Below are 26888 nucleotides of genomic sequence, written 5' to 3' on the forward strand. Positions count from 1 at the left end.
CTACATAGACATGAACGAGCATCACTCAAAACAGTGAAGCGACACACGTCAGCTAAAACCACAATATCACTCTATATTTCAGCTGCTTGGCAGTAATGTTAGCTGACCAGACGAAGGTCTCTCCATGAATCACTGCTGATCCTAGTGTTGGCTTTTCCTGCTTCAGCCTCCCGACATAGGAACAGGGGAGACACCGGCACCCGGTCGAGACGATAACGTTTCTCTATGCGGAGCCCCGTCACTTCACAAGACACGGAAAACCTCTGTTGGTCTGGAGGAGCTGCAGCATTTATTTCTGCACAAACGTTGACTGTACATTCACTAGATATTCTCAGAGCTACGCAGTCTTCTGCAGTGTGTAGTGTGCGCGCATGCATGTGAGGTGGAGCAAGCTGTGTGAAGGCAGGCAGGCAGAGGAGCAGAGGAGCAGAGTACAGCAGAGACACCGGCCCTGGAGACCAAAGCTACGGTCTCCCCCGCATCCTCCGACCGCGACCAACACTGTTTTGCAAGACGGGCTTCACCAAATAGAACTTTGCGTTTTTGGTGCTTCCATGTAGTTTGTGTTGGAGTCTTGTCTGAACAGCGTAGCCACACATGCGCGAGCACGCGCAAGGGACACCGACCTGGGTGATTTATACGTTTATGAAGTTACAAACAGTCTATTTAAATATCTGTTGAAAAATTAAAGCAGGATTTGCTAAATTGGAGGCAAATTAGTTTTCAAAAGAAGCTCTGTTGGCAGTTAGCCACTATGGTTAGTTTATGGGACTAACTAGTTTACTGCTACTTCCGCTACCTCACCAGAAGTTAGGCCCATAATCATTTGTACCATAGAGAATAAGGTGGATACAAGACATATATTTATTTTTTATTGATTGCCTGGAAACTGACTTTATCTTACATGGACATGCTCCCTATTCCCCTGACATTACATAGATTAACAGCTTCCACGTGTTTCGAGCGAAGAATCATTCTTTCGACAGCCCGTGAAGGCAGCGTGAGGACGGGCGGTGCTTGTGTGTGCTGACGTCAGAGCAGGCTGTGACTACAGAGCAGGCTGAAGCACACACACGGGGAGCGGCGCCGCCATGCACTAACTACCCCTCTACCTCTCGGACCGACAGCCAGTAGCCCGACATGCTCGGTCCAGGGTGCCCGTTGTTGTATTATTTCACTGACACAAGATGTGAAGATAGAGTACGCGTGGTAAAATGGCGAGGTTTTGAGCCGTACTTCTTCTTCTCGCTCGGTGTAGCGTGGCAGCAGCAGCAGAGCACCGAGAGGCGGTGGATTGTCTCCAAAGTTGTCGGTTAGAGAGGAGGGGAGCGCGCGCGTGTGTGTGTGAAGGATCGGAATTAAAGGCGCAGTGCAGCCGTTAACAGCCGTTGGTTGTAGCCGTCGCATGGTTACAACCGTTGGTTTCAGCCGTTGGTTGTAGCCGTTGGTAGCCGTTAACCATGGAGGAGCAGCAGCAGCAGCAGCAGAGCGACCTGGACCGGGACCGACAGTACTGTGAACTTTGTGGGAAAATGGAGAACCTCCTGAAGTGTGCTAGGTGCCGGAGCTCCTTCTACTGCAGCAAGGAGCACCAGAAACAGCACTGGAAGAAGCACAAGCTCAACTGTAAAGAGACTGAAAAGAAACAGAAGCTTCTTCATCAACCGTCAGGAGATGACGACGACGACGACAAGGCACCGGAGAAAAACCGGGATAAGATAAGTCCCGACAGCGCATCTCCACCACAAACCACAGAAGAAGCACCTGGAGACGGTGATGAGGACCGGTCCAACACCACCGCCACCACCACCGCCGCCGCCACCACCACACGTAACGGACAGACCAGCTCGTCCCCTCAGAAGCTCGCCACGGAGTGCATAGTACCGTGTATGAACAAGCACGGCATCTGCGTGGTGGACAACTTTCTAGGAACAGAAACCGGGCTGGGCATCCTGGATAATGTCAAAGCGCTGCATGAGACCGGCAAGTTCACAGACGGACAGTTGGTGAGTCAAAAGAGTGACTCCACTAAAGACATCCGAGGGGACAAAATCACGTGGATAGAGGGGCGCGAGGCCGGCTGCGAGAAGATCCGCATTCTAATGAGTCGCATGGACGACCTGGTTAGACATTGTAACGGCAAACTGGGAAACTACACAATAAATGGAAGGACGAAAGTAAGTATGGCAGCAGGTTGATAACACACTCTCTGAATGTAGGGGGTTAAACCAGTGTGCTTGTTCCACAGGAGCCCTGCTGGTCTTAACACCTATCACCTATTAATCTGTCTCCATGGGACTAAATTAACACTAAGTTTTGCATCATATCTGGGTCACTTATCCATTCTGTCATCAAGGCACCATTGCTTTCAATATCTTTGCTAATTAGACCTGACTTAGAGGCTAGTGAGTCCTCTCTAACTCCAGGTTAAAGCGTCAGAAAGGTGGATTATTCCTTCAACACAAAGCATTTTGTCCTTTAACACACTGTATTTTTTAACGTTACCATAACATTAATTTGGGTGTTTTTTTTTCACGCGTGAAAACCAGTATGCTTGTCCCACAGGAGCCCAAAGTCCTGCTGGTCTTAACACATATCACCTATTACTCTGTCTCCATGGGGCTAAATTAACACTAACTTTTGCATTATATCTGCATCACTTATCCATTCTGTCATCAAGGCACTTTCAATATCTTTGCTAATTAGACCTGACTTAAAAGTGTAAGAGGCTAGTGAACATAATGCAGGAAATGCAAAAACATAATGACAGAGGAAAAAGATGAGGCTGTTGGGAATATTAACATTTTCCTCAGAACTATTGTAAAATTACGAAGAAAAATAATATACGACTAAAATTACAATATATTAACTTATTATGCACCAAAAGATTAACTTCCATGGCCTCCGCCATTTCTGACAACGTCAACAAACAAGTCACAACTCGTAAACTTGGAGCTTTCAGAAACTTTCCACTTATGAGGTTGTGAACACCACAAGAGGGGGGCGTTCATGTGGACTCTTCTTGTAAACAGATCCCTATTTGAAGGCACCATATGTCCCAATTGTATGCATACTACATGCAACAGTACATACTTTGTAAGAGCAGCTGCAGTATGTACTAAAAGTAAAAAGAAAAAGTATGCGATTTGGAACTCAGCGTTATATCTGTGTCACAATAACGTTGGCCAAACCTGCTTTCAGACTTATCCATTCTGTCATCAAGGCACCATTACTTTCAATAGCTTGGCCCTGTTTGCTAATTAGACCTGACTTAAAGGTGTAAGAGGCTATAGTGAGTCCTCTCTAACTCCAGGTTAAAGCATGGCTAATGCCCTGAGTCAGAAAGGTGGATTATTCCTTCAACACAAAGCATTTTGTCCTTTAATACACTGGAATTTTTACGTTACCATAACATTGATTTGAACAACAAATGGCTACGGCAACAGATGGGACAAGGTTGACGAAGCCAGTTGTAATAAAGCAAATCCCCCCCCAATGCATTACTTCAAACATATAATTGAAGTATGGCAGCAGGGTTGAAACACACACTGAATGTAGGGTGTGTGTTTTTCCTGCTGAAAACCCAGTGCTTGTCCCACAGGCGCCCACAGTTCTGCTGGTCTTACACCTATCACCAGGGAATGAAATTAGCACCTTGCCACCTGCCAAATACAGGGTAATATTGGCTGTGGCAGGTGAACATTTCAGGTCACCTGCCACCATTGCAGACAGGTTTTCCTTATATTAAGAAATATCATTTTTAAAAGGTAATTTAAAAGCCTTTATACCATTATATACTATTTTAGCATATAATTATTAAATTATGTTTATAATAAAGTCATTTTTGATACATTTTTAGGGTAAATATTGGGGTAATTTGTCAGTAATTCCAAAGAAATTTCAAATAGGTAACTTGCTAATTATCACCTAATTACCATGAAATTTTCACAAAATCCAAAGATATTCTCTTAAATATCACAAAAGAATAATAGTCAGCAAATCCCCACAATGCAAAAACAGCAACTAGATTCAGGCAGATTTTTTTCATCAGAAATTACCTAAATTATCGAAGCAGTTGCTGATTAATTGTCGATCGTCTAATTGATTAATCAATTTATCATTTCGGCTCTAAAACTTGAGTGTATACCTGAAGCATGCACATATATGAGACTGTATAACACACTGCACATGTTCTCCACACCATGCTGCTCTAATAGACAAGTGCTGCTGCTAAATGCACACACAGAAAGACATTCTGCTCACACTTAAACTAAATTGTGCATGTGATGCACATGACACATTAATGCTTTCATTCTTATTATAGTAAAATAACAAAATGTGTGTGTGAAGGAGCTGCAGCCATTTAGCAAACCATGGGATGATCGATCGTGACCGTGTCAGGCCGTATGAAGTCTAACTGCTGCTGAATCATCTTCAGGGACGCTGTTCTGTAGATGACTGCGACCCCTGACCTCGCTGTAGAGAGGTGGCATACTGAGTGTTTTGCTGCAGTGATGATAAATTCAGTTCAGTATCACTCACAGACACACAGCTAGTTAGTTAGACAGACAGAGCATTCCTACGTTGAGAGACCTGCATGTGTCTCAAGGTTGGCAGTGCGGGGGAGAGGAAACCGTGGGCAGCTTCTATTTCACTGAAACATGTTTTCTAAGAAGATGTCTAAAGTGACGAGTAGTCTTGCTTTCAGGCTGAGATGATGAGCAGCATGTGTACTTTTAGAGCCTGGTAGGGTTGGGCAATATATCGATATTATATTGATATTGTGATATGAGACTGGATATTAGGGGTGGGGGAAAAAATCGATTCACCTATGTATTGCAATTTATTTAACGATTTTGAAATCGATTTTTAAATGCCAGAATCTATATGTTTGCTTCATTTGAGTCTCTGCAATGGTAGAAGGAAGTTACCACTTTTTTTTTGTTGTAGTCTGATTAACGTGACATCCCACCCGTTATGTATCCGTCAACCAAATCAAACCGCAGCTGGCCGCAACAAGGAAGTACAAAACAGCAGAGGGTCCGTGTGGATACGACTTGAACCCTCACATGTTAAATCCAAAGTGGTAAACACTACACATACAGTAAAGTATAGAAACACTTTGGGGTTCACACATTGGCAGGAAAGGTATCACGGCTAAAGCTGCATGCTAACTCTGTCATGAACAGGAAACGTTATCGTATGGTAATGTGCGGTCACGCCAGTCGTCACTCTCATCTCTGTGGTCAAATCGGCCGACGCTACAACTGTAGAGCACCCATATACTGACATTTATGTCAAATTTTTCTCATGATCTAGTGTTAAAAAAGTTAACAAAAATCACAATAAATCGTAATATTGAATCACTATACTTGTAGAATCGCAATACTTAAAAATCTCAATACACATCGAATCTGCACCCAAGTATCGTGATAGTATCGAATCAGGAGATAGGTGTATCGTCCCAGCCCTAATATCCACATTACTGATGATTATTTAATCAAAAATCTCAATGTGTAAATATTTTGTAAAAGCACCAACCCTACAATATCGTCGCAGTATCGATATTGAGGTGTTTGGTCAAAAATATTGTGATATTTGATTTTTCTCCATTTCGCCCAGCCCTAAAATTTGGTGGTGATTTCTAACTGTTACTCTTTTCCAACTGCTGTGTTAAAAAAGCCGCCTGCGTCAACCTAAAGCAATGTCAACCTTGCTCCAGTTCGGCTGTTGGGTTGCATGTGACCCACCACTCTCCTTTTAACTAGATCTGTTCACCCTGACCTCGTGGCACGAGACTGACCCAGGAGGAGATGAGCTGCCCTCAGCCTCCCCCCTCTTCCTCCTCCCCTGGGGGAAATACTCTGGAGTAGACTAGACTTTCTGTCACTCACTATTTCATTGAATAGAAGTAAGCCTGAATCCCCTTTCCAGTGCTCATTAAATGCAAACCACACAACTAGATCAAACTAATACAACAGCTCTGCAATAAATCCTACCTCCTGTAACTTTGTAATGTTCAGTTTTTGTTTTACAGAGGTGTTATATCAACTTTATGGTCATTTTGGAGGCTGTAGTTTTATAGGTGTTTTTGTGGTAATATTTTGGACAACTCGAGTATCAATAAGGTTATACTAAATATTAGAAACATATCTCAGTGTAACGCAATACAAGTCAACAGCACCACAAACTACTTCTGACTAGTCTTCAAAATGACCATGAAGTTGAATAGTTCGAACAAAAACTTTACATTATTTTAGAGCTGCAACTATTAATCGGTTGGTTGTCAACTATTAGATTAATCCCCAACTATTTTGATAATCGATTAATCCGTTTGAGTAATTTTTTAAGAAAAAAAGTCAAAATTCTCTGATTTCAGCCTCTTAAATGTGAATATTTTCTGGTTTCTCTACTCCTAATAATCGACAGATTAATCGACAATGAAAATAATCGTTAGTTGGACCCCTACATTATTTACAACCTTCACGAAGGTAGGATTTATTGCAGGTCTGTTGATGTTAATAATCTTATACATGGTGTCTAAAGAGTCGAATATATAAACACAATAACTTTAGGAATAACTAAAGGCATTTAAAATAGTTACTTCATGTGCACTTTTGTTTTTTACGTCTCAACAGTTTTGTTTTCACATTGCTTAATCACTTTAATGTTTCATTTGGCATGTAAAGATGTTAAAAACATAAAACTTTATAGGCACCTTGGGATTTTTGAAGACCTTGGGACCTGGTCAATGCAGAGAGTTCAAAGTCAGACCCTAAAAGGATTAGGATTAGCACATAAAGAAACGATACTCCTGAACACTAACCTCACTCAGAATAGTCACTGTTTTATATTTGTCACCTTGCCTTATCATGTTCCGTTATCACGGTGCTGCTTGACATTTAAGGGATCTAGCAGTGAAAGAACACACATTGGACTGAAGCCCGGGGCCTTTGCTTGCTTCTGGTCCTTGGTTTTGCTGCGCTGGCACACCGCTCTGATCGCCGTACGCTGTTATTTTTAGGCTGCTCCTCCTGTGCAGTGGCGTTTTTCCCTGCCTGGTTCTTGGTAGACATGACACGTTTTTCAGAAAGCACATTATTTCAGGAGGTTGTGGAGTAGATTCACGCAGCTGGCCGCTGAGTCAAAACACCTACTGCCCTAGTTGCCTTGGCAAACACACGCCTGGACTGTGACCAGGGAAAATCAGCATGACTTGCGCAAATGGAGGGGCGCCAGTATCAATGTCTCAAAGGGATACAACACAATGTAAGCACAGTTCGCATTGGGAAAGATAGAGGAAAACGATTTTGCCCAAATAGTTATTTAATGTCATTGTTTCCATTTCCCCCTTTTCACTTGATAACATTGTGGGAAGTTGCAGGCAGCAGCAGGACATGTTTGTTTCTCTGCAGCTCCAGCATGTTGAATGCTTGCTGATGCCATTATAGCATTATCAGGGAACATATAAAGTAGTTAGTAGCAACAACACGATTGTCTGTCACTGACACGCTGTTCCCCTCTCAATGTTAGTATGTCCAGCATGTTAAAATAGTAGCTTACTAAGCCAAGGCTGCACTATAAACATTCTCACCGCTAGTGTACAAAGCTAGGATTTATACAGCTATGTTGTTGTACATGAAACATGATAACTCTGACTAGCATTTTGTAGCTCAATATAGAGTTTAAATACTGGATTAGATACTGTATGCTATTGTTTGGTCCTACAGGGACTGGGGTGCTAACTATATATTGCAATCGAATACAATAGTGAGAAAACAACATTACACACATTTAGATGACAGCCGTGTGATTGTCTCTGAAAGATAAATTCCCCTGTAATAAACATAACAATACACACTAGGGGTATAGCGATGCGTTTTTACTACGATACATATCACTTTCCATGGTTCTTGTGATACGATTCAATGATTTGAAATCAATAGAGTAACTTCTCTCTGGCAAAAATTCAATCAGTGTGACTGTGAAATAAATAGCTGGATACTGGACAATGCAGGTCAGGATTCCTCAAAGTTTTTCTTTTAAGGGATTCAGGTAGAAATGTATTATTGATATAAACAAGTAAGTGAGTTTTGGCCTAATTTCTTACCAAAAATGTTGGCGAGGCTTGAGGCTTTTGCAGAGCTAGCTGGCGGCACCGCTGCTGTGGGAGCGCTGCTAGAGTTACCCAGGCATTCGGTGTTAGCAATCCCATGGCGTCTCAGTAGGTGGCTGGAAAGTTTGGTCGTGTTGCCGTTGTATTTTATCTGGCGTATTCTGCAAATAGCGAGCGATTTATCAAGGACATCTCCCTTTTTGCAACACACGCACACACACACACACACACACACTCACTCCTGCGCTGACAGAAAAGAGCCCAACTAAACGTGTCACACGTTTTACTGGTAGTAACATTACTAACAGGCAATGCCTGCGATGGTTAATACAAGGGAAATATATACATTTTTAAATCGGGACGAATAGTCACATAAACTATTCCATTTTTTTATAATGTATTGACTATTCCAAAAATCTAAAATCATGACCCATCCCTAATTGTAAGTAAGTAAAGCTTTATTTTTATAGCACTTTTTAAAACAGTAACAAAGTGCTTCACACGCATGAAATAGGTAAAACATACAGAACAATGAGAGACTAGGGCTGCAACTAACGATTATTTTCATTGTCGATTAATCTGTTGATTATTTTTTCAATAATCAATTAGTTGTTTGGTCTATAAAATATCAGAAAATGTTGATCAGTGTTTCCCAAAGCCCAAGAGCCCTCACAACTCAAAGATATTCAGTTTACAGTCATAGAGGAGTAAAGAAACCAGAAAATATTCACATTTAAGAAGCTGGAATTAGAACATTTTGACTATATTTTCTTAAAAATGGACTCAAACCAATAAATCAATTATCAAAATAGTTGGCGAATAATAATTGACAGCTAATCGATTAATCATTGCAGCTCTATGAGAGAGAGATACATTGTTGGAGTACATTGGAGTACATTGTTGTCATGTCATTCAGCTCTAGAGCTAGCCTAGCCTCTCATTTTCAGGGAAAACTGCTGACAGATGCTAAGAAGCAGTTCCACCTTAACAGGATGAATCTCGACATACTCCACCCCCTCCTCCCCCCAGTGTTGTGTTTGATAATGAGCAACTGTATTTCTATATTGTTGCATGTTGAGTTATTTGTTGCGTCATTTGTAATGTCACGGAGCAAATGTGGACATGTGTGCTTTCATAAGGAAGTTGACCGTTGACCTAAATCTTAAAGCTCTATAGAGTAAGCAGGCTGCAGGAAGTCATGTGGTGGTGGTCCTCTGAGTTTTGGAGCCAGCTGTACATTATGCTATAGGCTGTGCGAGCCCCTCATTCCTTCCGTCTACAGTACCTGCATGCCACCTTTTTCCTGCTTATTGTTTAACCGTCACACTGTAAACAATAAATGTAATCGTTAGAGCAGAGGCTCACCCATCATCCACGGTCGAGTATGAGCCGACCTGCAACCAGTCTTAAAGCTCCTGTGTAATTCATCTGTGTTTCTAATGATGCTCATAATACTTTTATTATTATAATATTATGTTATATGTGTGACATGATACCATAGAGGTAAATGAAGGCCGGTAGTTGGATGTGGCATGCAGTGAAGCAGATACATCTAATTCTAACTTTGAGCACATGTTTATCTCTCCGTTTACTATGCCGTGACTGTCTAAGGAGCGCCTGGCGGTGATCCAAGTGGGACTTTAAGAGAGAGGTCTTCTGTTTTTGACTGTTCGCAGCTGTAGAGGTGACGACAGGGAGGATTTATGGTGGATGGAGCATGACATTGAAATAATTGTGCAGCTAAAAAAATATTTATAGAGTGATTAGGATAGTGTTTATTGCATCGAGTCAATACAAATGTTTTTGAAGTAATTTATCACAATTAGGAGGGCTGTCAAAGTTAACGCTGTATCGCAAAATCGTAATTTCTTTAACGCATTAACGCAACTCGCGATTTTTAAGGTTGTAGCAGGCTCAGTTTTAAAGCTAGAGTGAAGATACTGGTATCATATGAAACTAGGAAACCTAAGGAATCCAAAACATGTCATACTAGCTTGTCGTGAAGGAGGCTAAATAACGAACCAAAACTGGCACAGCCATTTTCAAAGGGGTCCCTTGACCTCTGACCTCAAGATATGTGAATGAACATAGGTTCTATGAGTACCCACGAGTCTCCCCTTTACAGACATGCCCACTTTATAATAATCACATGCAGTCTGGAGCAAGTCATAGTCAAGTCAGCACACTGACACACTGACAGCTGTTGTTGCCTGTTGGGCTTGAGTTAGTCATTTTATGATTTGAGCATATTTTTTATGCTAAATGCAGTACCTGTGAGGGTTTCTGGACAATATTTGTCATTGTTTTGTGTTAGTTGATTCCCAATAAATATATACATACATTTGCATAAAGCAAGCATATTTGCCCACTCCCATGTTGATAAGAGTATTAAATACTTGACAAATCTCCCTTTAAGGTACATTTTGTGTAAACTGATAAAAAATGTGCAATTAATTTGTGAATAATCACAATTAACTATGGACAATCATGCGATTAATCACGATTAGATTTTGATCGATTGACAGCCCTAATAATTAGTCACTTTAATAACAATTGTTCCTGTCCCACTCCAAGAATGAGAGGGAACTATAAGCTGATGGTTGATATCGAGCTTTTGTCACTTGTCTCTTCTATGCGACACCTTTTTTCTTTTATTACCAAGAGATATTTCTTGCTGTGCTCAGTCTTCTACCACTGGCAACGAGAAAGTATCAGTGACTGATCCAATTACAGAGTGAGCTCGCTTGGCTCACACATAGGCACGATGGAGCCATTCAGTCAGGCTGAGAAGTTATTGCACAAAACAGACCCAGTAATGTAGATACCCGCTCTCTTAGCTCTTGTTGTACATGAATATAAAACTACCTGACTGATTGATGATGAGCTGATGTTCTCTGATTCTGCCAAATGTGCCGACTTATCCTATGTGATTTTCTGACTTATCAGAGTGTGAGAGTAGAAACAGCAGGCTGTTCATGTGAGTGAATCACCAGTATGGAGCTTTAAGCAGCTCAGAGTTCAGCCTGTATCTTTATCTTTTATTTGTCAATGAGAGACACCAGCAGAGTGTGCTGAAATGTACAAGGTCGACGACTTTACACAATCCCCCTTCAGAGTATTTGCGTAATGATACCAGAAACTGTGCTTGTGTTTTCCGCTGCAACGTGTTGAGGGTGAAGGGTAGCGGCGCTGCTGTATACGTCCCTCTATTGTTCACAGCCTACAGTAAAGAAGAAAAGAATAAAGTAGGTCATTACTTTAAACAGGGATTTCCTCTAGAGGCAGCACCACTGTCTGACAGATAAAACAGTGAGCGATCCCGGGCCAGGGCCCAAACCGCCTCAGTTCCCACACTCCCCTGCACTACAAGGTCTCCATCCCAACTGTTTGTACTCCTGTTTGGATAAGCATCTCTTCTGTGAAGTGAGCAGACCCCTCGCAGCTTTTCCTTTACGCTCCACCCCCAGTTCATGGCTCACATCAGTTCGCGAACCGGGGGATGCGCTGATAGCATCACAGTGATCAGTGTATTCCTCCAAGTGATCAGGTCAACACGAGGTGGGAATTATCTCAAGTTCTGTTTTATTTGTCTGTTTTGAGCAGCTCCTCTCTTTCAAACCCATAAACCAGCAGTGATGAGACATTTGAGGGAAATACCTGGTCAGATAAGGAGTGCTGCTGAAATGATTGTTCAGTTACTTTAATCAATTAGTCGATAAACATTCTCTGATTCCAGCTTTTCTTTCATCATATTGTAAACTGAGTTGCTTGAGTTTTGGACTGGTGGTCAAACAATCCAAGCAGTTTGAAGGTGGTACCTAGTGGTCTAATGATTGGCATTTGACTACTTTATTACAATTTATAGACTAAGCAATTAACCTTTATTCACAGACAAATCAATGATTAAACTTAAATATGTATACATAAGTATTTCAGTTACCAGGCTGTTTCAACAAAGGTCGCAAATTCCTGTAGTGGATTGACAGAGAAATATCTTTTTATAGCACGGCTGCAACTAACAATTTTTTTCATTGTCGATAAAACTATTATTTTCTCGATTAATAGATTAGTTGTTTGGTCTATAAAATGTCAGAAAATGGTGAAAAATGTTGATCAGTGTTTCCCAAAGCCCAAGATGACGTCCTCAGATGTCTTGTTTTGTCCACAACTCAAAGATATTCAGTTTTCTGTCATAGGGGAGTAAAGAAACCAGAAAATATTCACATTTAAGAAGCTGAAATCAGAGAATTGATTTTTTTTCTCTCTTAAAAATTGACTGAAACTAATTAATCGATTATCAAAATAGTTGCCGATTAATAGTTGACAACTAATCGATAAATCGTTGCAGCTCTATGAGAGACAGACCAAACGGTATACAAGTACATTGTTGTCATGTCATTCAGCTCTACAGCTAGCCTAGCCTCTCATTTTCAGGGAAAACTGCTGACAGATGCTAAGAAGCAGTTCCACCTTAACATGATAAATCTGGATACAATCCACCCCCTCCTCCCCCCAGTGTTGTGTTTGATAATGAGCAACTGTGTTTTTATATTGTACGTTGAGTTTTTGGTTGCATTTATTTGTTGCAGGCAGCTGAAACTGAAATTTTGGTAGCATTTGTGTATGGGAACAGCAGGCTTGTAGCCGGTGGATTGTTGATAGTTAGCTGTAAAATTCAGATACTAATAATAATAACATGCTGTTATAGTTTTAGCAAAAACATTCTCTACAAGATGATGATTAATGAAAGTGCATGCAAACTAACAAATAATAAAATTTAAATAAATAAATGAAAATGATTATAATATTATTATGGCTGTTTCAGGCACATTTTATAAGTTAGGTACTGAACATTATTTATACCTTTGATCCCTTCTTTTCCTCTGGAAATGGGCCATAAACAGGCAGCTAAAAACAGGTTTGAAGCTTGTCTTTTCTCTCTGATTAAATTCCGACAACAGGGCTGTTTCTTCGCTTGTACACCACTTGGCACAGCTTTATAAATGCATTTGATTTCATAATGGGATTTTCATTATTTATGATTCTGTGGCGGTCTACAAATCTTGTCGTCTCTCCAGTTAGACATTTCCTTGGCCTCTTTGTGTAAATGACCCTTCTTCTTCACCCTCGGATGTTTGTTTTCTTCCGGTTTCGCACCAGCAGCATAATAGAAACGTCATCAACACGCCCACTCGCTCACTGTGAATTCTCCAGACAATGACCTGCTCTATTCACACATGGGCTCAATCGGACATTACACAGACTTTGTACTAGGTAACTGGCAGGGTAAAGTCTGTTTAATGTCCGAATGATTCAGACATTCGCGTTCTCACATACAGCTCCTTCGGGTATTATCTAGATAAGTTCAGTGATGCAGGGTATGTGTGAAAGGGGCTTTAGTCCCCTGTTTGCACTTACAAAGTAGTTAAATCTGTGTGTCTAACCTTGCATACATAATTTTAGTCTTGCTTTTGCTTGTCATCTGCCATCCAGTTTATGCTTGATTTATTTGAGGTTTGAGTTGCAGACAAATTGAGAATGAGGAAGAAAAATAAACGAAAGTAAGTATTAAATTAATCGCTAACTAATTTGATGATCGATTCATTTTCAGATTTCAGCTTCTTAAATGTGATTATTTTCTGGTTTCTTTACTCCTCTATGACAGTAAACTGAATATCTTTGAGTTGTGGACAAAAGACATTTGAGGACGTCATCTTGGGCTTTGGAAAACCCTGATTGACATTTTTCACCATTTTCTGAAATCTTATAGACCAAACAACTAATTAATTAATCGAGAAAATAATCAGATTGATTGAGATGTTAGTTGCAGCCCTAATGTGCATTAAAAACTAAAATTATATTCTATAATGAATAAAGGTCAGAGCTGAAGATGGTGAAGAAGATATCCATTCTGCAGTGTAGAAGTTTCCGTGTTGGGATGGAGAAATCATCAGAATATTTGATACTGGTAGTTCATTTAGACCAGGTTATAATACAATATTTAGTTCTCTCAGGACTTTATCTCAATATCACGGTTAGAGTTTGTAATGGTGCAGTGCGAGTCATAACATGCTTGAACATATACATTAGTAATGCATGTTTTTTATTGTGGAGAATCAGCGATTGTTGCACTCTGATTCTGTCTGTATTGCTGCTGCCTGTTGCATTTTTCATCAAGACCTTAGTGCCGAGTCATTTGTGGTTCTCTGACTGAAGATTTGATCAAAAGTGGTGTTTCTACTTTTACTGTATCTCAGATTGCTGGGTCCTCATGACTAGATCACATGAAAGTCAAACGAGAGTTAAATAGCACTTCATACAAGGTTGGCATTTGCAGATACTGGCTGATCTGCATTCCAGTCTCATGTGTTTTCTGTGGATAATTTGTGCAGACTTTTGTGTATGCTGTCACTGTGATGTGATTTTGGTAGAATTACAAATTCACAGGTGCATCATTGAGCTTGTGCTGGAGATGAGCTTTCCTGCAGTAGATGAACCTTTTAAAGAGTTCCTACAGCTGTCCATTCTGAGGAAATGAAAGGCGAAACTGCTGAGTCTGGGTTTTTGTAGCGTGCCAAGGCTCTCACACCTTCAGTCAGCCCACACACACACACAAACACATACACACACCGCCCTCACACATCTGAATCCACTCACTTTTCCGAGCAGAGGCTGTTTACCCATCTCCAGCCTTGCAGCGTGAGCCGCACAGTTAAGGGTGGGAGGGGCGACATAGCAGAGGATCAGCCAACCTTCCCCACGTCCTGCACGTAGCACAACCATTAAAATACTGCTCCCTCTGGAGGGAGGCCAGCAGTCAAAGTTTACAGCAGTTCACTCCTCTCTTCTGCTCCAGCCCCACCCCTCTGCTCGCTCTGTCTGTACCTCTCTTCCTCTCTTTTACACACTCACTCACAGAAAAGCTTACTGTATTGCGTCTCTTACCGACAGGAAGCCCTTTGTCAGTTTGACTCCCCCACCCCCTCATCTTTATGTTGGAGTTTTGTTGCTTTTTGGCTTTGAAGGCCCTGATATCGTGCACTGCAGTGGTAACCTGCATCATTGAAAAGATGTGACGACAATGGGAGGTGTGAAAATAGGATACACAGATGTGTGACGTGGATGGTTTTGTTTTCACTCACTGAATTTGCACGTACACATTTTGAAAGTAGGAGTTTAGTCTGCTGTGAGCGTTTGTAATAATGTTGCTATGGTTTATGTTGATCCAAGTGCAAGGAAGAATGTGGAGGAACTTGCCTTTTGTTTGTCATATCACTGCTTAGACAGACACGGTGCATGAGGGCTGAATCTGCCCTCTGTGTTTGTGCACGTTCACCTCTCAGCTCCCCTTTCAAGTCTGAAAACAGTTGCATGGTGTCCCACAAGTGTTGGTTGTAATTTCCAATGTTTATGCTCTGATATCTGATGCACTATATGCAGTCTGATATTGCAGGCAGTGTAACTGAGTGAATTACATGATGAATCAAATTGATTGTTTACTCTTCAAAATTTACATCAAGTCTTCCATGGAAGTCTTATTTCTGAAGAGAAGTCAAGTGTCGCTGTCACAGTCCCTCCCGGCAGTGCGCGAGTCACTACTTGTGTGTATGTGTGTGTCTTATTTCCGAGGGACTTTGTACGCTGTTTACACCAAGAAGTTTACAAGAGCTCATAGGGGTTCACTGCCAACACCCAAGCAGATCATGCAAGTCTTAATAGAGCAGGAAAAGGCAAGGGGAAGTTGACGCGCTGCTTGATATCTCCGGTTTATTTTCTCGCTAGTTTAAAGTTTATAATGAGCCAGCTGTGTTGTGAGCGGCCGCTGCTTGAGTCAGTGCAGGTGAGGCGAGGACAATGCCATCTGACTGTGCCAAGGCCGTCTGCTGCATCCACATCACGGGCCAACAAAGGCAAGCTGAGCTGCTTCCACAGTCCCGGTTCTGACTTACTGGATGCACACTTGCAGCTGCATTTGCACCGTCACACAAACTCTTAACTCCTACTTTATATTACTGCATGGGGCTCCAGAATGCGACAAACCCTGTGTACTCCTCCTGGAGCGACTTCACAACCATAATACATACTGGTAATTCAAAATGAAGAGAACTATCGATTGTTCTTTTTTGTCAAGACAAATGCTGTGGTGCCCGTTACACCTGTCCTCAGCCCTGAACGGCCCAGCCCAGACCAGACATCATTGTCTCCCACCTGTCTCCCCACTCCCCGGTACGATGCCTGATCCTGATCAGATGCGCCAGATTTATTTCACAAGTGGGGAGAGCAAAAAGTGTGTGTGACACACTTGATGATCGCCAAACAGCTAATCTGCTCTTAGCGCATCTCTCCCTCTGTCGCTTGACCACACACTCGCAATGCACACATTACATTACGCTGCTCTTATACCAACGTTATATGTAAACATGTGGATAACTGAAGGTACTGTAGGCAGACTGTTAAACTCACTACTGACACGTCCAGGGGACCCAACCAATTTTTTCCCTGATCATGCTACATTGTGAACAACAAATCTGTGTGGAAATCGGCAAGACGAGAGCTCCACGGGAGGTGCCATTCATTTACATTATGATGCATTGCGTTGCATTTGATGCAAGCTCTATTCAGTAAAAATGAGTTTTAGGCGAAGGTAAATTATAACGCTATCATGATGTGTTCAAATGTAATCTCTTAAAATGTAGTTTTTGGTGAGAAACTTGTAAATACAGTTGTTTGATTACAGATGTTTTCCCAGCAGTATGAAATAGATAATAGAGAGAGAATTATGACCTTTTTAACCTCCTAACAAAAACCATTATGCAAGCGGTGATAAAGCAGTGTATGTTGAAGTCCATGGGATTTATTGTATTTTGTATTTTGTATTTTCGTTTGTGCTTTCTCTGTATCTGTTTTTACTAATCATGCTTTTTCATCTTCCTGTCTTCAGGCAATGGTGGCGTGTTACCCTGGAAACGGGACAGGATATGTGCGCCACGTGGATAACCCTAACGGCGATGGACGGTGTGTCACATGCATATATTACCTTAATAAAGATTGGTCTGCCAAGGTATGTGAGTGATGTGTGGAGGAAATAATGTTCATTATTACAAGATGATGATTATTCCAATTTTATTAGATTCTCTTGTTTCTAATTTGCTTTTTTGTTATAAACATTGATTCAATTATGATTTGAAATGATCACTGAAATAACCATCAAAACAAAATGATTAGAAAAAGGCCATGTGTCTGGTGTTCATGTTCCAGTTGGACTTCCTGTCACAAGCATATGACCAGTCAGCGTAGTTCTTGTCCCCGTGGCAGGGTCATCACCTTCCATCCTGCTTTTATCCACACCCAACACCCGAGCAAAGTCAGCGGTAGAGGTTACGTGTCAAGTACGTGCTGTCCGGCCACTCTCCCTGTTTATAATCTCATTAAAATGCAGAGATCCTGCTGATCCAGGCACACCCAATCAGGGAGAAGAGCGCCCCCATGCTACCTTCCACACAGCCACTGTTCTTTCTGCAGGAAAGTGGATACACAGGCTGAGGGAACAAAGAGATTGAGGTGTTACTGTGGTAGTTTATTACTCACAGCATATGGATCTAATAAGTATTTCAAACAATTCTGGTGTTTTGGTGAGGTAATATTAATATAATTGTCAAATATATTAACTTTGAAAAAGCCTAGGAGCCTTTCTTTCACTGGCGGTATTGTTCTGTGTGACAGAGTCTACTCACCTGATGCTCAAAACAACCACCTGCCCCAGGTCTGACTTGGAAAAAATTTAAGTCACAGTGTATATTCAATGAGCTCACCAGGTGTCATGGGCAGGAAAAAAACAAATTTTTGCTCTCAAATTACCTAATTCATGCTCTTGAATTAACAATTCATCAGGGTACAAACGTCTTAAATCTAGTTTTTGATATTCAAGGACTTAAAATGTCTGGAATTGTAGGAGGGGAGACATTAAATCTGTGTCTGCAAGGTCTGTATTGTTCGGTGCCCCCGTCGGCCTCGGCCGCTCGGGCCTTGCTCCCCCCCGTCGCTCTGTGACAGTCCCTGGTGCTTCTGGGCAGGGATTCCCCAAGGTGCACTTATGGCCGTTGTCTCTTGGGTCTCTTGTCTTCTGTCTGGTCGGGTTGGCAGCTGCTGCTGTGCTGCATGTGCCGCGTTTCAACCAGCCCCCTTGGGGGTTCGCATCTTTGTCACCTTTTTCACCCATTTTTGCACCCATGTTGTCTTTACATTGCACTCTTGTTTATGTAATGGTAAATGCAGGGGGAGGGGCATTGATTTCCATTTGACTGGGTCTACCGCCATACAGTTATAGTTTCGTTAATGATAAGACGGTTATTTTAGCTGAATATTTGTGCACTGAATATTGCAGTTATTTAAATTCAGTAAAACTCAATAACGGTGTATACTGTAGTCTAATTTGTCGATTTTCTTTTGCCACAAGCCCACGGTAATGGTATTATTTTTTTCCTTTTAGAGGTACTAAAATGGTCTTAAAAGTCATTCAATTTCTACTTAAAAACTGTGCAGATTACCCGTTCATGCATATAAATGAATAAAATATAACATTATACAATATTATCATAATAGGCATCAGTAAAAAAACAAACAAGATATAATAAATAAGTAAACAATAAAGATATAATAAATAAGTAAACTGTAAAAAATAAAATATTGAATATATAAATATATAGTAGTAAAAATATAGTGTATCTTTAATGGATGTCAAAGATATAATTTTTAACCAGTAAAATATTAGTTAAAGTATATCAATGTATCTCCATTCAAAGTAAAAAACAAAACTGCAATAAAATGATTGCACCCCATTAAATAAGATTATCTATGGCTGGACAACTCTCACTTTCACTGTTTATTTTAACTGAGAGCAGTCAAAGCTGGCAAGTATTGAAACAACTGTTGTTGTAGCATCACAACTGTATAAGAAAGGGTGTCTAGGGGAGTGTGATAATGGATGCAATAACCTAACCTACTGCCTCGCTGTTAATATGAAGCAGTGATTCAGTATTTGAAGGCACCTCAATGCCAAAACGCAGCTGCTAGCCTGCTGCTAACAATCTGGGTGCTCCCCCCTGACTGATATAGACTTGAGAGCACAGGCTAACTAAAAATGTTTCCACTAATTTGTTTTTGCCCATGACGCCTGCCAGGTTCCACATTTTTGTCACAACATGCACTGATGGAAGATAATGTTTAACTGTTAAAGCGTTTAGCGGTAAATGTTATTGGATGAGTAGTTAAGGAACTCACCTCTTGAATATGAGACGGATAAACAGGATGCTGCACACCAGGAAGGAACGATACTCTTTATAACAGAAAGCAGCAATTGTTAGATGGGAGGATGGTTCTCTGAGGAGCCGCTGACATGACAAGACACATAAGTAAACGAGAGATTGTCTTCCAGACTTCCTCACATACTTGACCTCCAGACCTGCATATGAAAATGATGTAATTACAGGAAACTCTGTTTTGCCTCGGGATGCTAGTTTGTGGTAGAATGCAGTTCATTAGTTTCAACCTGTGACTGCTGTTCCTCTTTGTTGATGCAGTTTGTGATTTTATTACATTTATTAATTGTGATTTTCTTGACATATACATAACAAGTAGGCACAGTAGGTTTCTTTTTTGACCATTGTACCTACAAATTGGGTGCAAAAGACTTTGCCTGTTTGGAATATATTAGGTGTCTCATGTTGCAACAAAAGTAGAGCCCGACTAATTTATCTATCGGTCAATTTAGACACGTCAGTATCGGAGTATATTTTGTTGAGCTGCAACGATTAGTTGTCAACTATTGAGTTAAATTAAATACGGTTTGATTAATTTTTTTTTTTTAACTCGTTGACTTGGGGTGAGGACTCATTCCCTACCCGGAGTAAGCAATCCATCGGTTTTCCTGCTGAGAACTATGGCCTCAGATTTAGAGGTGCTGATATTCATCCCAGCCGCTTCACGCTCGGCTGCGAACTGATCCAGTGAGTGCTGGAGGTCACAGACCGATGATGCCAACAGGACCACATCATCTGCGAAAAGCAGTGATGAGATCCTCAGCACACCGAACTGCAAACCCTCCTCCCCCGACTACGCCACAATATCCTGTCCATGAATATCACGAACAGGATTGGTGACAAAGCGCAGCCCTGAAGGAGGCCAACCCCCACCACAAACGAGTCCGACTTACTGCCGAGAACCCTGAACACACCTCTCGCTTTCTCCTTACCCCAAGTGAAGGAGTCCAAGTACCTCGGGGTCTTGTTCGCGAGTGAGGGGACAATGGAACGTGAGATTGGCCAGAGAATCGGAGCAGCAGGGGCGGTATTGCATTGACCCAGGACTATAGGTGGAGACATTAATTCAGCGAAAAATAAACTGTATACACAATGCTACGCTTACGTTCACAGCTATAACGCCACCAACAACCCCACACTCACCGCCAACACACACACGGACACTCGTTAAAGTTACATCGCGCTGATAGACTGTATGTGTGTTGCAGCGGCGGCGAGCATGAAGCCTCCGGCAATGCTAGAGCTGCTAACGTATCACAAATACACACACTGTTTGTCGGACAATCGCTATCGTTAATCCGGGCAGACAGAGTATCGTTACGCTGGGCAGACACACAGTTGACAACCTGCTAAACTAAACTAAATGTACGGTGGAGACTTTTAATGGGAAAGTGGCTGCATGTCCACGACATTACACGCAGCAGCGTGGCTGCTAAGTTAACGCTCCCAGACGGGTGAACTGGGTTCTCAGTTGTCTGTTGAGCTCATACACTGCAGCTGGCGCGAGGTACAAATCTTGTCGGTTAACGGTTAATAATCGGTTAACGAGGGTCGGTTATCGGTTAAGAAATTTTTTCAAAATGAGCATCCCTAGTGTATACTACTAAATATTTTCCTGTTGATGCAATATGCATCAGATTGCCTTTATGTTAATCACTAAGCTATTGCAGGGTTTCTATTGTCATGCACAGGCTTCAATTATTCAAACGAGACATATTCAGGGACCCCATTGGACATGTGAATGATTCCAATCTGGCCTCTGATTGGCTGTTTATTGGGCGTGTGATGAGCTGTGTTTTATAGAATGTGGTTGCCTGGATACCGGGGCTCCATGAGGGAATGACATGGCGTTGGAATGTTCAGGTTCAGTTGTTCCAGTTATTTACCCCCAATTTACAACATCATCTTTTCAACTGCGTCACGTCTATACAAAATCATCATTACGTCAAGTTAGCTGTATGTATACTGCAAATCAAAAGTTATTATTTCAGCTCAGATTACAGAGTACGTCCCTACAGTTCATTGTATATAATTGTATAAAGTATCAACGCTTGTTAATCATCACCAGTGTGTGGTTATGCATGACCAGTCACTACTTTTCAATGTTCCCTGTGCAGCCATGTGACAAAAATAAAGGAAACAAGCTGCTCTGGTGGGAGGAAAAAGATACAGGCAAGCAAAAGTCAAAGTAAAAGGAAATGAATCAGCCACTGGAAATACTTAGCTTTCTGTTACAAGTACAGATTCAGTATTCGTTGTTCAGTACAAAATGCTATTCAGTATTTAAATGTGTAAATTAGGGCTGTCAAAGTTAACGAAATAATAACGCGTTAATGCAAATTTGTTTTAACGCCACTAATTTATTTTCCTAAAGTGCCTATCTTACTCAGGGTTGCAGGGGGGTGGGAGTGTTTCCCAGCATGCATTTGGTGAGAGGCAAGGATAGGTCACCGGTGTATCACAGCTCTGACACATACTGTAGAGACAAGCAGACACATTCACACCACCTTTATCATGCATAAACAGTCATGGTTACATTATTCAGCAATCAGTCATCAGCCCTGTCATTTCTTCCAGAACCACCCAGCCTTCACACCAACACATGATATGAATCACAGGGTTGAAAGTAACATTTTTTACATAGTTAAACCAACATCTTGCAATGAGAGCAAGTAGCAGTGGTTGACTCCAACTCATTCATACTGGTATCTGTGGGCACACCATGTGACTTCCTTTTGTGCTCTCAGCGGGCATGAGGGTGTCAGGTTTGGCTGGATTTTATTCATTTAACTTGGACAGGGTGTCAGACATCTAGGGCTGAACTATTTTGGAAAAGAAATATCTAATTGTGATTATTGTGACTGATATTGCAATTGCGATGATTTGCGATATTAGAGAGAATGATAATTTTGACATCATTAATCTAATTTTCATTGAAAAACACATTAAATGATTACGGTGAGATTTTATTTTTTTTTTGCAGGGATCTGTACCAAACAAAGATGTTTAGTATGATGTGTAGGTCGGGACATCTCTGCAGCACCACAATATTTAATTACCAGCCGCGACAATAGTGCTGGCATTGTTTTCACAATGCGAGTCTGTGTGAGTCATCATGGCAAAATGTCCTGGAGACACCTACTGTAGCAGGAACTACCACAGAGGTGGTTTTGAGTACTTTGCCACGTGTTTACCAGCTGCGATAGCGAGGCTGGTGTTGTTTTTACCTTGTGAGTCTGTGTGTGAGTTGCCAGGTGTTTATATTTCTGTCTGTCTGGGGACTGATTTCGTCACTGCGATAGCAACGCAACCGTGTAACATGCAATCCCGAAACTTTACAGGTGTGCAGATCAAAATGAAGGTTGAGTTCGAAGACGACCATGGTCCGAGCAAAGGTGCCGGAAGTAGGGGTGTAGGAAGTGGGGAAGGGGCCATTGCCCCCCTACTTTACGCCACTGGCCTGATTTAGCGTTGCGGCTGGTGTTATCCCATCACAAGATGATATCTAGTTTAAGATTTTCTAGTTTTAATGGTATTTTGACCCACATTTTGCCTTTAAAAACATTGCCCCTCCTGCGATATGAAATTTGCAGCAGGCCATATTGTGATTTTGCTAAAATGTCGAATTGTTCAGCCCTAGTTCCATCCACTGTTTCCACCACCCATTAGCAGGGAATAAAGTAAATGATTGCAATATTGGTCTTTTCATAACCTTTTACCATCTGTGTGATCAGGGCCTGAAAGGAGCTGGTTTCCTTGTTGAGTTGGAGCTGCAGCCTATCACCTGCAGCTCTTCCTCTATCAGCTGTGGCTGCTCCTTCTTGTATCATTGCTTTTTCTATCAATGTGTTTCCTGTGGCCTCGTCACAACAAAAGCTGCCCTGTGTTTTGCCAGTTGAATGCTTTTTACTAGCTGCGGTAGGAAAAGTTGTGTTTGCATGAGCAATAACTTAATCCAGCTCTGATACGGCTGTAGGACAGAGAACACTAAACAGCGAGGCTGATGTCAATAAGATAGAACTAAGATATAAAAGTGACTGTGGATGGCAGGCATACCTTGTGTAGGTCATTTGAATCCAGCGCAGGAATGGTGGACTACATTAACAATAAAAGCTACGACATAGAGAAATAATTAACTGATGTTAATACATTGCAGAAAAATAACCATAAATAATAAAAATAGATACAAATCTTAAGGGTTATAACTTTAAGTTAAATGGGATGTACTGTATTGTAAATTGTAGAACTTTATAATAATATGCCCTGCATCCAGCAGTATTTTCCTAAAATAAAACCTGCTGTGACGTCCACACAGTTCCTACCTAAAAGACTGCACTAAAGGTCAAAATAGTTATTTATTCTCATTTTGACTTCATTGGATTTCATAACCATGTGCATTTTTCTTTCAGAGATTAAAAAAAAATCATTTCAAAGGTCAGTCAGTGTCCATAGTTTGACTGCTTGTACCCATCCAGAGTTTTAAAGTACATCACATCTTTGGGTTGTAACGTGTTGTCATTTGACATCAGTCCAGTTCAGCTTGATGTAGGTCAGAAGGTCACGTCCTGCGAAGGTCATCCTGTGGTCACTCTATCATTTAAAGGCAGCCACTACTTTGGATTTACGAGCAGTCCAACAATTGATAAAAATCAGTGGTGCTTGAGCTGCTTACATGTTGCAGAGAGAAAAAAAACATTCCTCCTGTCTTCTTTGACCCTATTGTGCTTTATTGAGTTTAGTCACACCACCGGCATTCCCCCCCATTCAAAGTAGTATAAATGGGAATAGCATTAGTACTCTGACAAAGGGTGTGAACCTTTTTGCTCGGCTAGTTTGCGTGTGAAGAGAGCCGCCTATCATATCAGCTGTGTGAGAGTTTAAGCGGCACGCTTGCAGCAATCTGCTTTTTCACTCTCCAGGTCCTTTATCCAGCTAGAGCAGTTTTCCTGTGGGTTATTCTTCCTATCCCTCCACAGGAAAGCCGTTCCCCCCGCTGCTGCTTCCGATCCTGAGCTTTCCTCCTAGCCCTCGGAGTTAGACAACCCTTTTCCTTAACATTGTCGTCCCGTGTTCATAATTTAAAAAGCCTGACATGTGAGATATATTTAAGTGGATCTTTTATATTTGTAATAAATGACTTCATCTTCTTTCCTTGAATGTTTTAATACAGATGAACACGACATGAATCAAACACAAAACGTGACCACTGCAGAGGCTTCACTTAGTCTCTCCTTAACTTCCTGCTGTTGCTTTGTCTTGATTTGTATACATAACGGGGATGTTTCTTCTTGTTCTGCTCTTCCAGGAACACGGTGGGCTTCTTCGGATCTTCCCCGAAGGAAAGGCCCAGTTTGCCGACATAGAGCCCAAATTTGACCGTCTGCTGCTGTTCTGGTCCGACAGACGGAACCCTCACGAGGTTCAGCCCGCCTTCACCACCAGGTCAGCACCACTGCACATGCTCAGATCATCCGGTCTGTTGAGCAGTGACTCATTGCTCTGATTGTCTCCGCAGGTATGCCATCACGGTGTGGTATTTTGACGCAGATGAGCGAGCCAGAGCTAAAGAAAAATACTTAACGGGTAGGTTTTGATGTACAAACTACACAAAACTGTTGTTTCAGTGTTTTTTTTGTGCTCTTTTGCATCATTTCTTGTGTTTTCTTTGTGTGCAGGAGAAAAGGGAGTAAAGGTTGAACTTGGCAAACCTTCAGATCCCAGCTAGTGGGAGGCCTGCGTCTCCTGCAAACAGCCATTAAGTGCTCTGTCCTAAGAAAGTGGCCTACAGAGAGCATGTGTGTGTGTTTTACATGGCAAAAAAACAGCAGACTTTTTGCGTGAGTGAGTAGAAGATCCATTCTCATGGAGACAAAACAAACAAAAACAGAGATTTCTGTTCGTTTTCAGCAAACCGGGGCAACCCAGAGGACCTTGAATGTCATGACATTGTACTGAAAGGGATTGTGTGTTTTGTTTTTTTTCCCTTTCACCTCTTCGGTGGAGAGACATTTTCCGAAAATCGACAGGAATTAAGCTCCCAGAGATCTACATCTTTTGCATATTGGCTTTTGCAGTTAATTCCTTAAAGGTACAGTGTTGTGCATATGCTTAATGTGTTATGCTTTTCACATGGAATCAGCTGTTTTAAGCTACTGTATTGCAAAATGTACTTGAGGTTGCAATAATATGAGGAATGATCTGAATTAAAAACACCCTTTTTCTGACAGAAGTTTGGTCTTAGTTTGAATTCAATCATTTGCAGCATAATAAATGCTAACTGTGTCCTCCTGCTCTCGCTGCTCTTTTGAATTAGCACAGATTTATGGAGAAACATACATCTGACTGTATACCTGCCTCTCAAGCTGTTCTATTTGCACTATATGCAGTTTCATGCTGCCCTCTGCAGGCCTACAGTGTATTGCACCTATTATTTTGTCTGATTTTTCTGGACCTGAGCATAAATACGATTCCCTATGATGGAAATAAAATTCTTCACACTGAAAAGTGAGAGGAAAAACATACTTAACTTTTCGGACAACCATCACCAAATACAACTTTTTTTCCCCCAGTCAATACTGTCTGCAGAGTTGTCTTTACTGCTCTGAAAACTACAGCATGTCACTAAAACTGAAAATAAGATAATGTGATTAAAGATTTTAGTAAATTGATCAAGTGGTAAGTGACACTATCAGCCAGTAAATTATTGTATAAATGACTTTGCAAATTGATTATTAAGGGTATCTAATGTCATGCACTATGTACCAGAGTTGCCTATTTGTTTCAGCCATTGATTTAATTGGCTTTTTATATTTTGATTTTCTGCATTAGATGTCAAACAAATCAGTGCTCTGATGAATTGAGTCACTAATCTAATTAGTAACATTTTAAAACCAATACAGACCTTTTTTCCCCCCGAGATAATCTCTAAACCTCACAAGTACACAGCGAGAATGTTCCCATGTTGTAAATTAACAATAAATCGCTTTCTACATTTTTAAAAGTATTGTCTTCTGTTAAGTTCCTGGGTACATGATGTATTTAGTTCTTTTAAAATGCAACCATCTTTGAAAACAGCTCATCAATAAAAAATGGGGAGAAGTGAGAAACATGTCCGGCCTTCTGTTCTTTTTGTTCTGTCACAAAATCTAATAAATGTTCCTTTAATCAGACGGATGTTTGAGCTTTTAATGTCCAACTCTGAGTCACAGTTTCAGCTGTCCTCAATTACATAACCCGTGGTTTAAAGAGGACCTATTATGCTTTAGTGCCTTTTCCCTTTCTTTTAGTGTGTTATATAGTTGTTTGTGCATGTAAAAGGTCTGTAAAGTTACAAAATCCAAAGTCCACGCTAAAGGGAAACACGGAAACAGAAACACTGCTTCTGAACTGCCTGAAATGCCTTGCTTGAAGTCCCACCTTTTCGTCCGTAACGTGGTGATGTCAACAAGTAACAC

The 26888-nt window shown here is 41.2% G+C and overlaps 1 protein-coding gene and 1 long non-coding RNA gene across 2 annotated transcripts; one reads left to right on the forward strand and one right to left on the reverse strand.

Annotated features, from left to right (window-relative positions):
* Positions 1-1000: 1000 nt before the first annotated feature.
* On the forward strand, positions 1001-26533 carry egln1a (egl-9 family hypoxia-inducible factor 1a). Its single transcript, XM_037781838.1, has 5 exons — positions 1001-2177; positions 17058-17177; positions 24740-24876; positions 24950-25017; positions 25110-26533. Exons 1-5 carry the CDS (start codon positions 1461-1463, stop codon positions 25157-25159), a joined length of 1092 nt encoding a protein of 363 aa, XP_037637766.1. The 5' UTR covers positions 1001-1460; the 3' UTR covers positions 25160-26533.
* Positions 17184-19806, reverse strand: LOC119495420. The gene is made up of 3 exons (XR_005208482.1): positions 19665-19806; positions 19397-19577; positions 17184-17655 (listed from the first exon to the last, which is right to left on the reverse strand). It is a non-coding gene; the product is annotated as an uncharacterized LOC119495420 (long non-coding RNA).
* Positions 26534-26888: the final 355 nt, after the last annotated feature.

The sequence above is a fragment of the Sebastes umbrosus genome, chromosome 10 (assembly GCF_015220745.1).
Source record: "Sebastes umbrosus isolate fSebUmb1 chromosome 10, fSebUmb1.pri, whole genome shotgun sequence".
NCBI lineage: Eukaryota > Metazoa > Chordata > Actinopteri > Perciformes > Sebastidae > Sebastes > Sebastes umbrosus.

Bases quoted from the DNA above. Each gene is read 5' to 3' on its own strand.
- egln1a (XM_037781838.1), top strand. From the start codon at position 1,461: ATGGAGGAGCAGCAGCAGCAGCAGCAGAGCGACCTGGACCGGGACCGA. The intron at 17,178-24,739 runs GTATGTGAGTGA...CTGCTCTTCCAG, and splicing joins ATAAAGATTGGTCTGCCAAG to GAACACGGTGGGCTTCTTCG. The intron at 25,018-25,109 runs GTAGGTTTTGAT...CTTTGTGTGCAG, and splicing joins TAAAGAAAAATACTTAACGG to GAGAAAAGGGAGTAAAGGTT.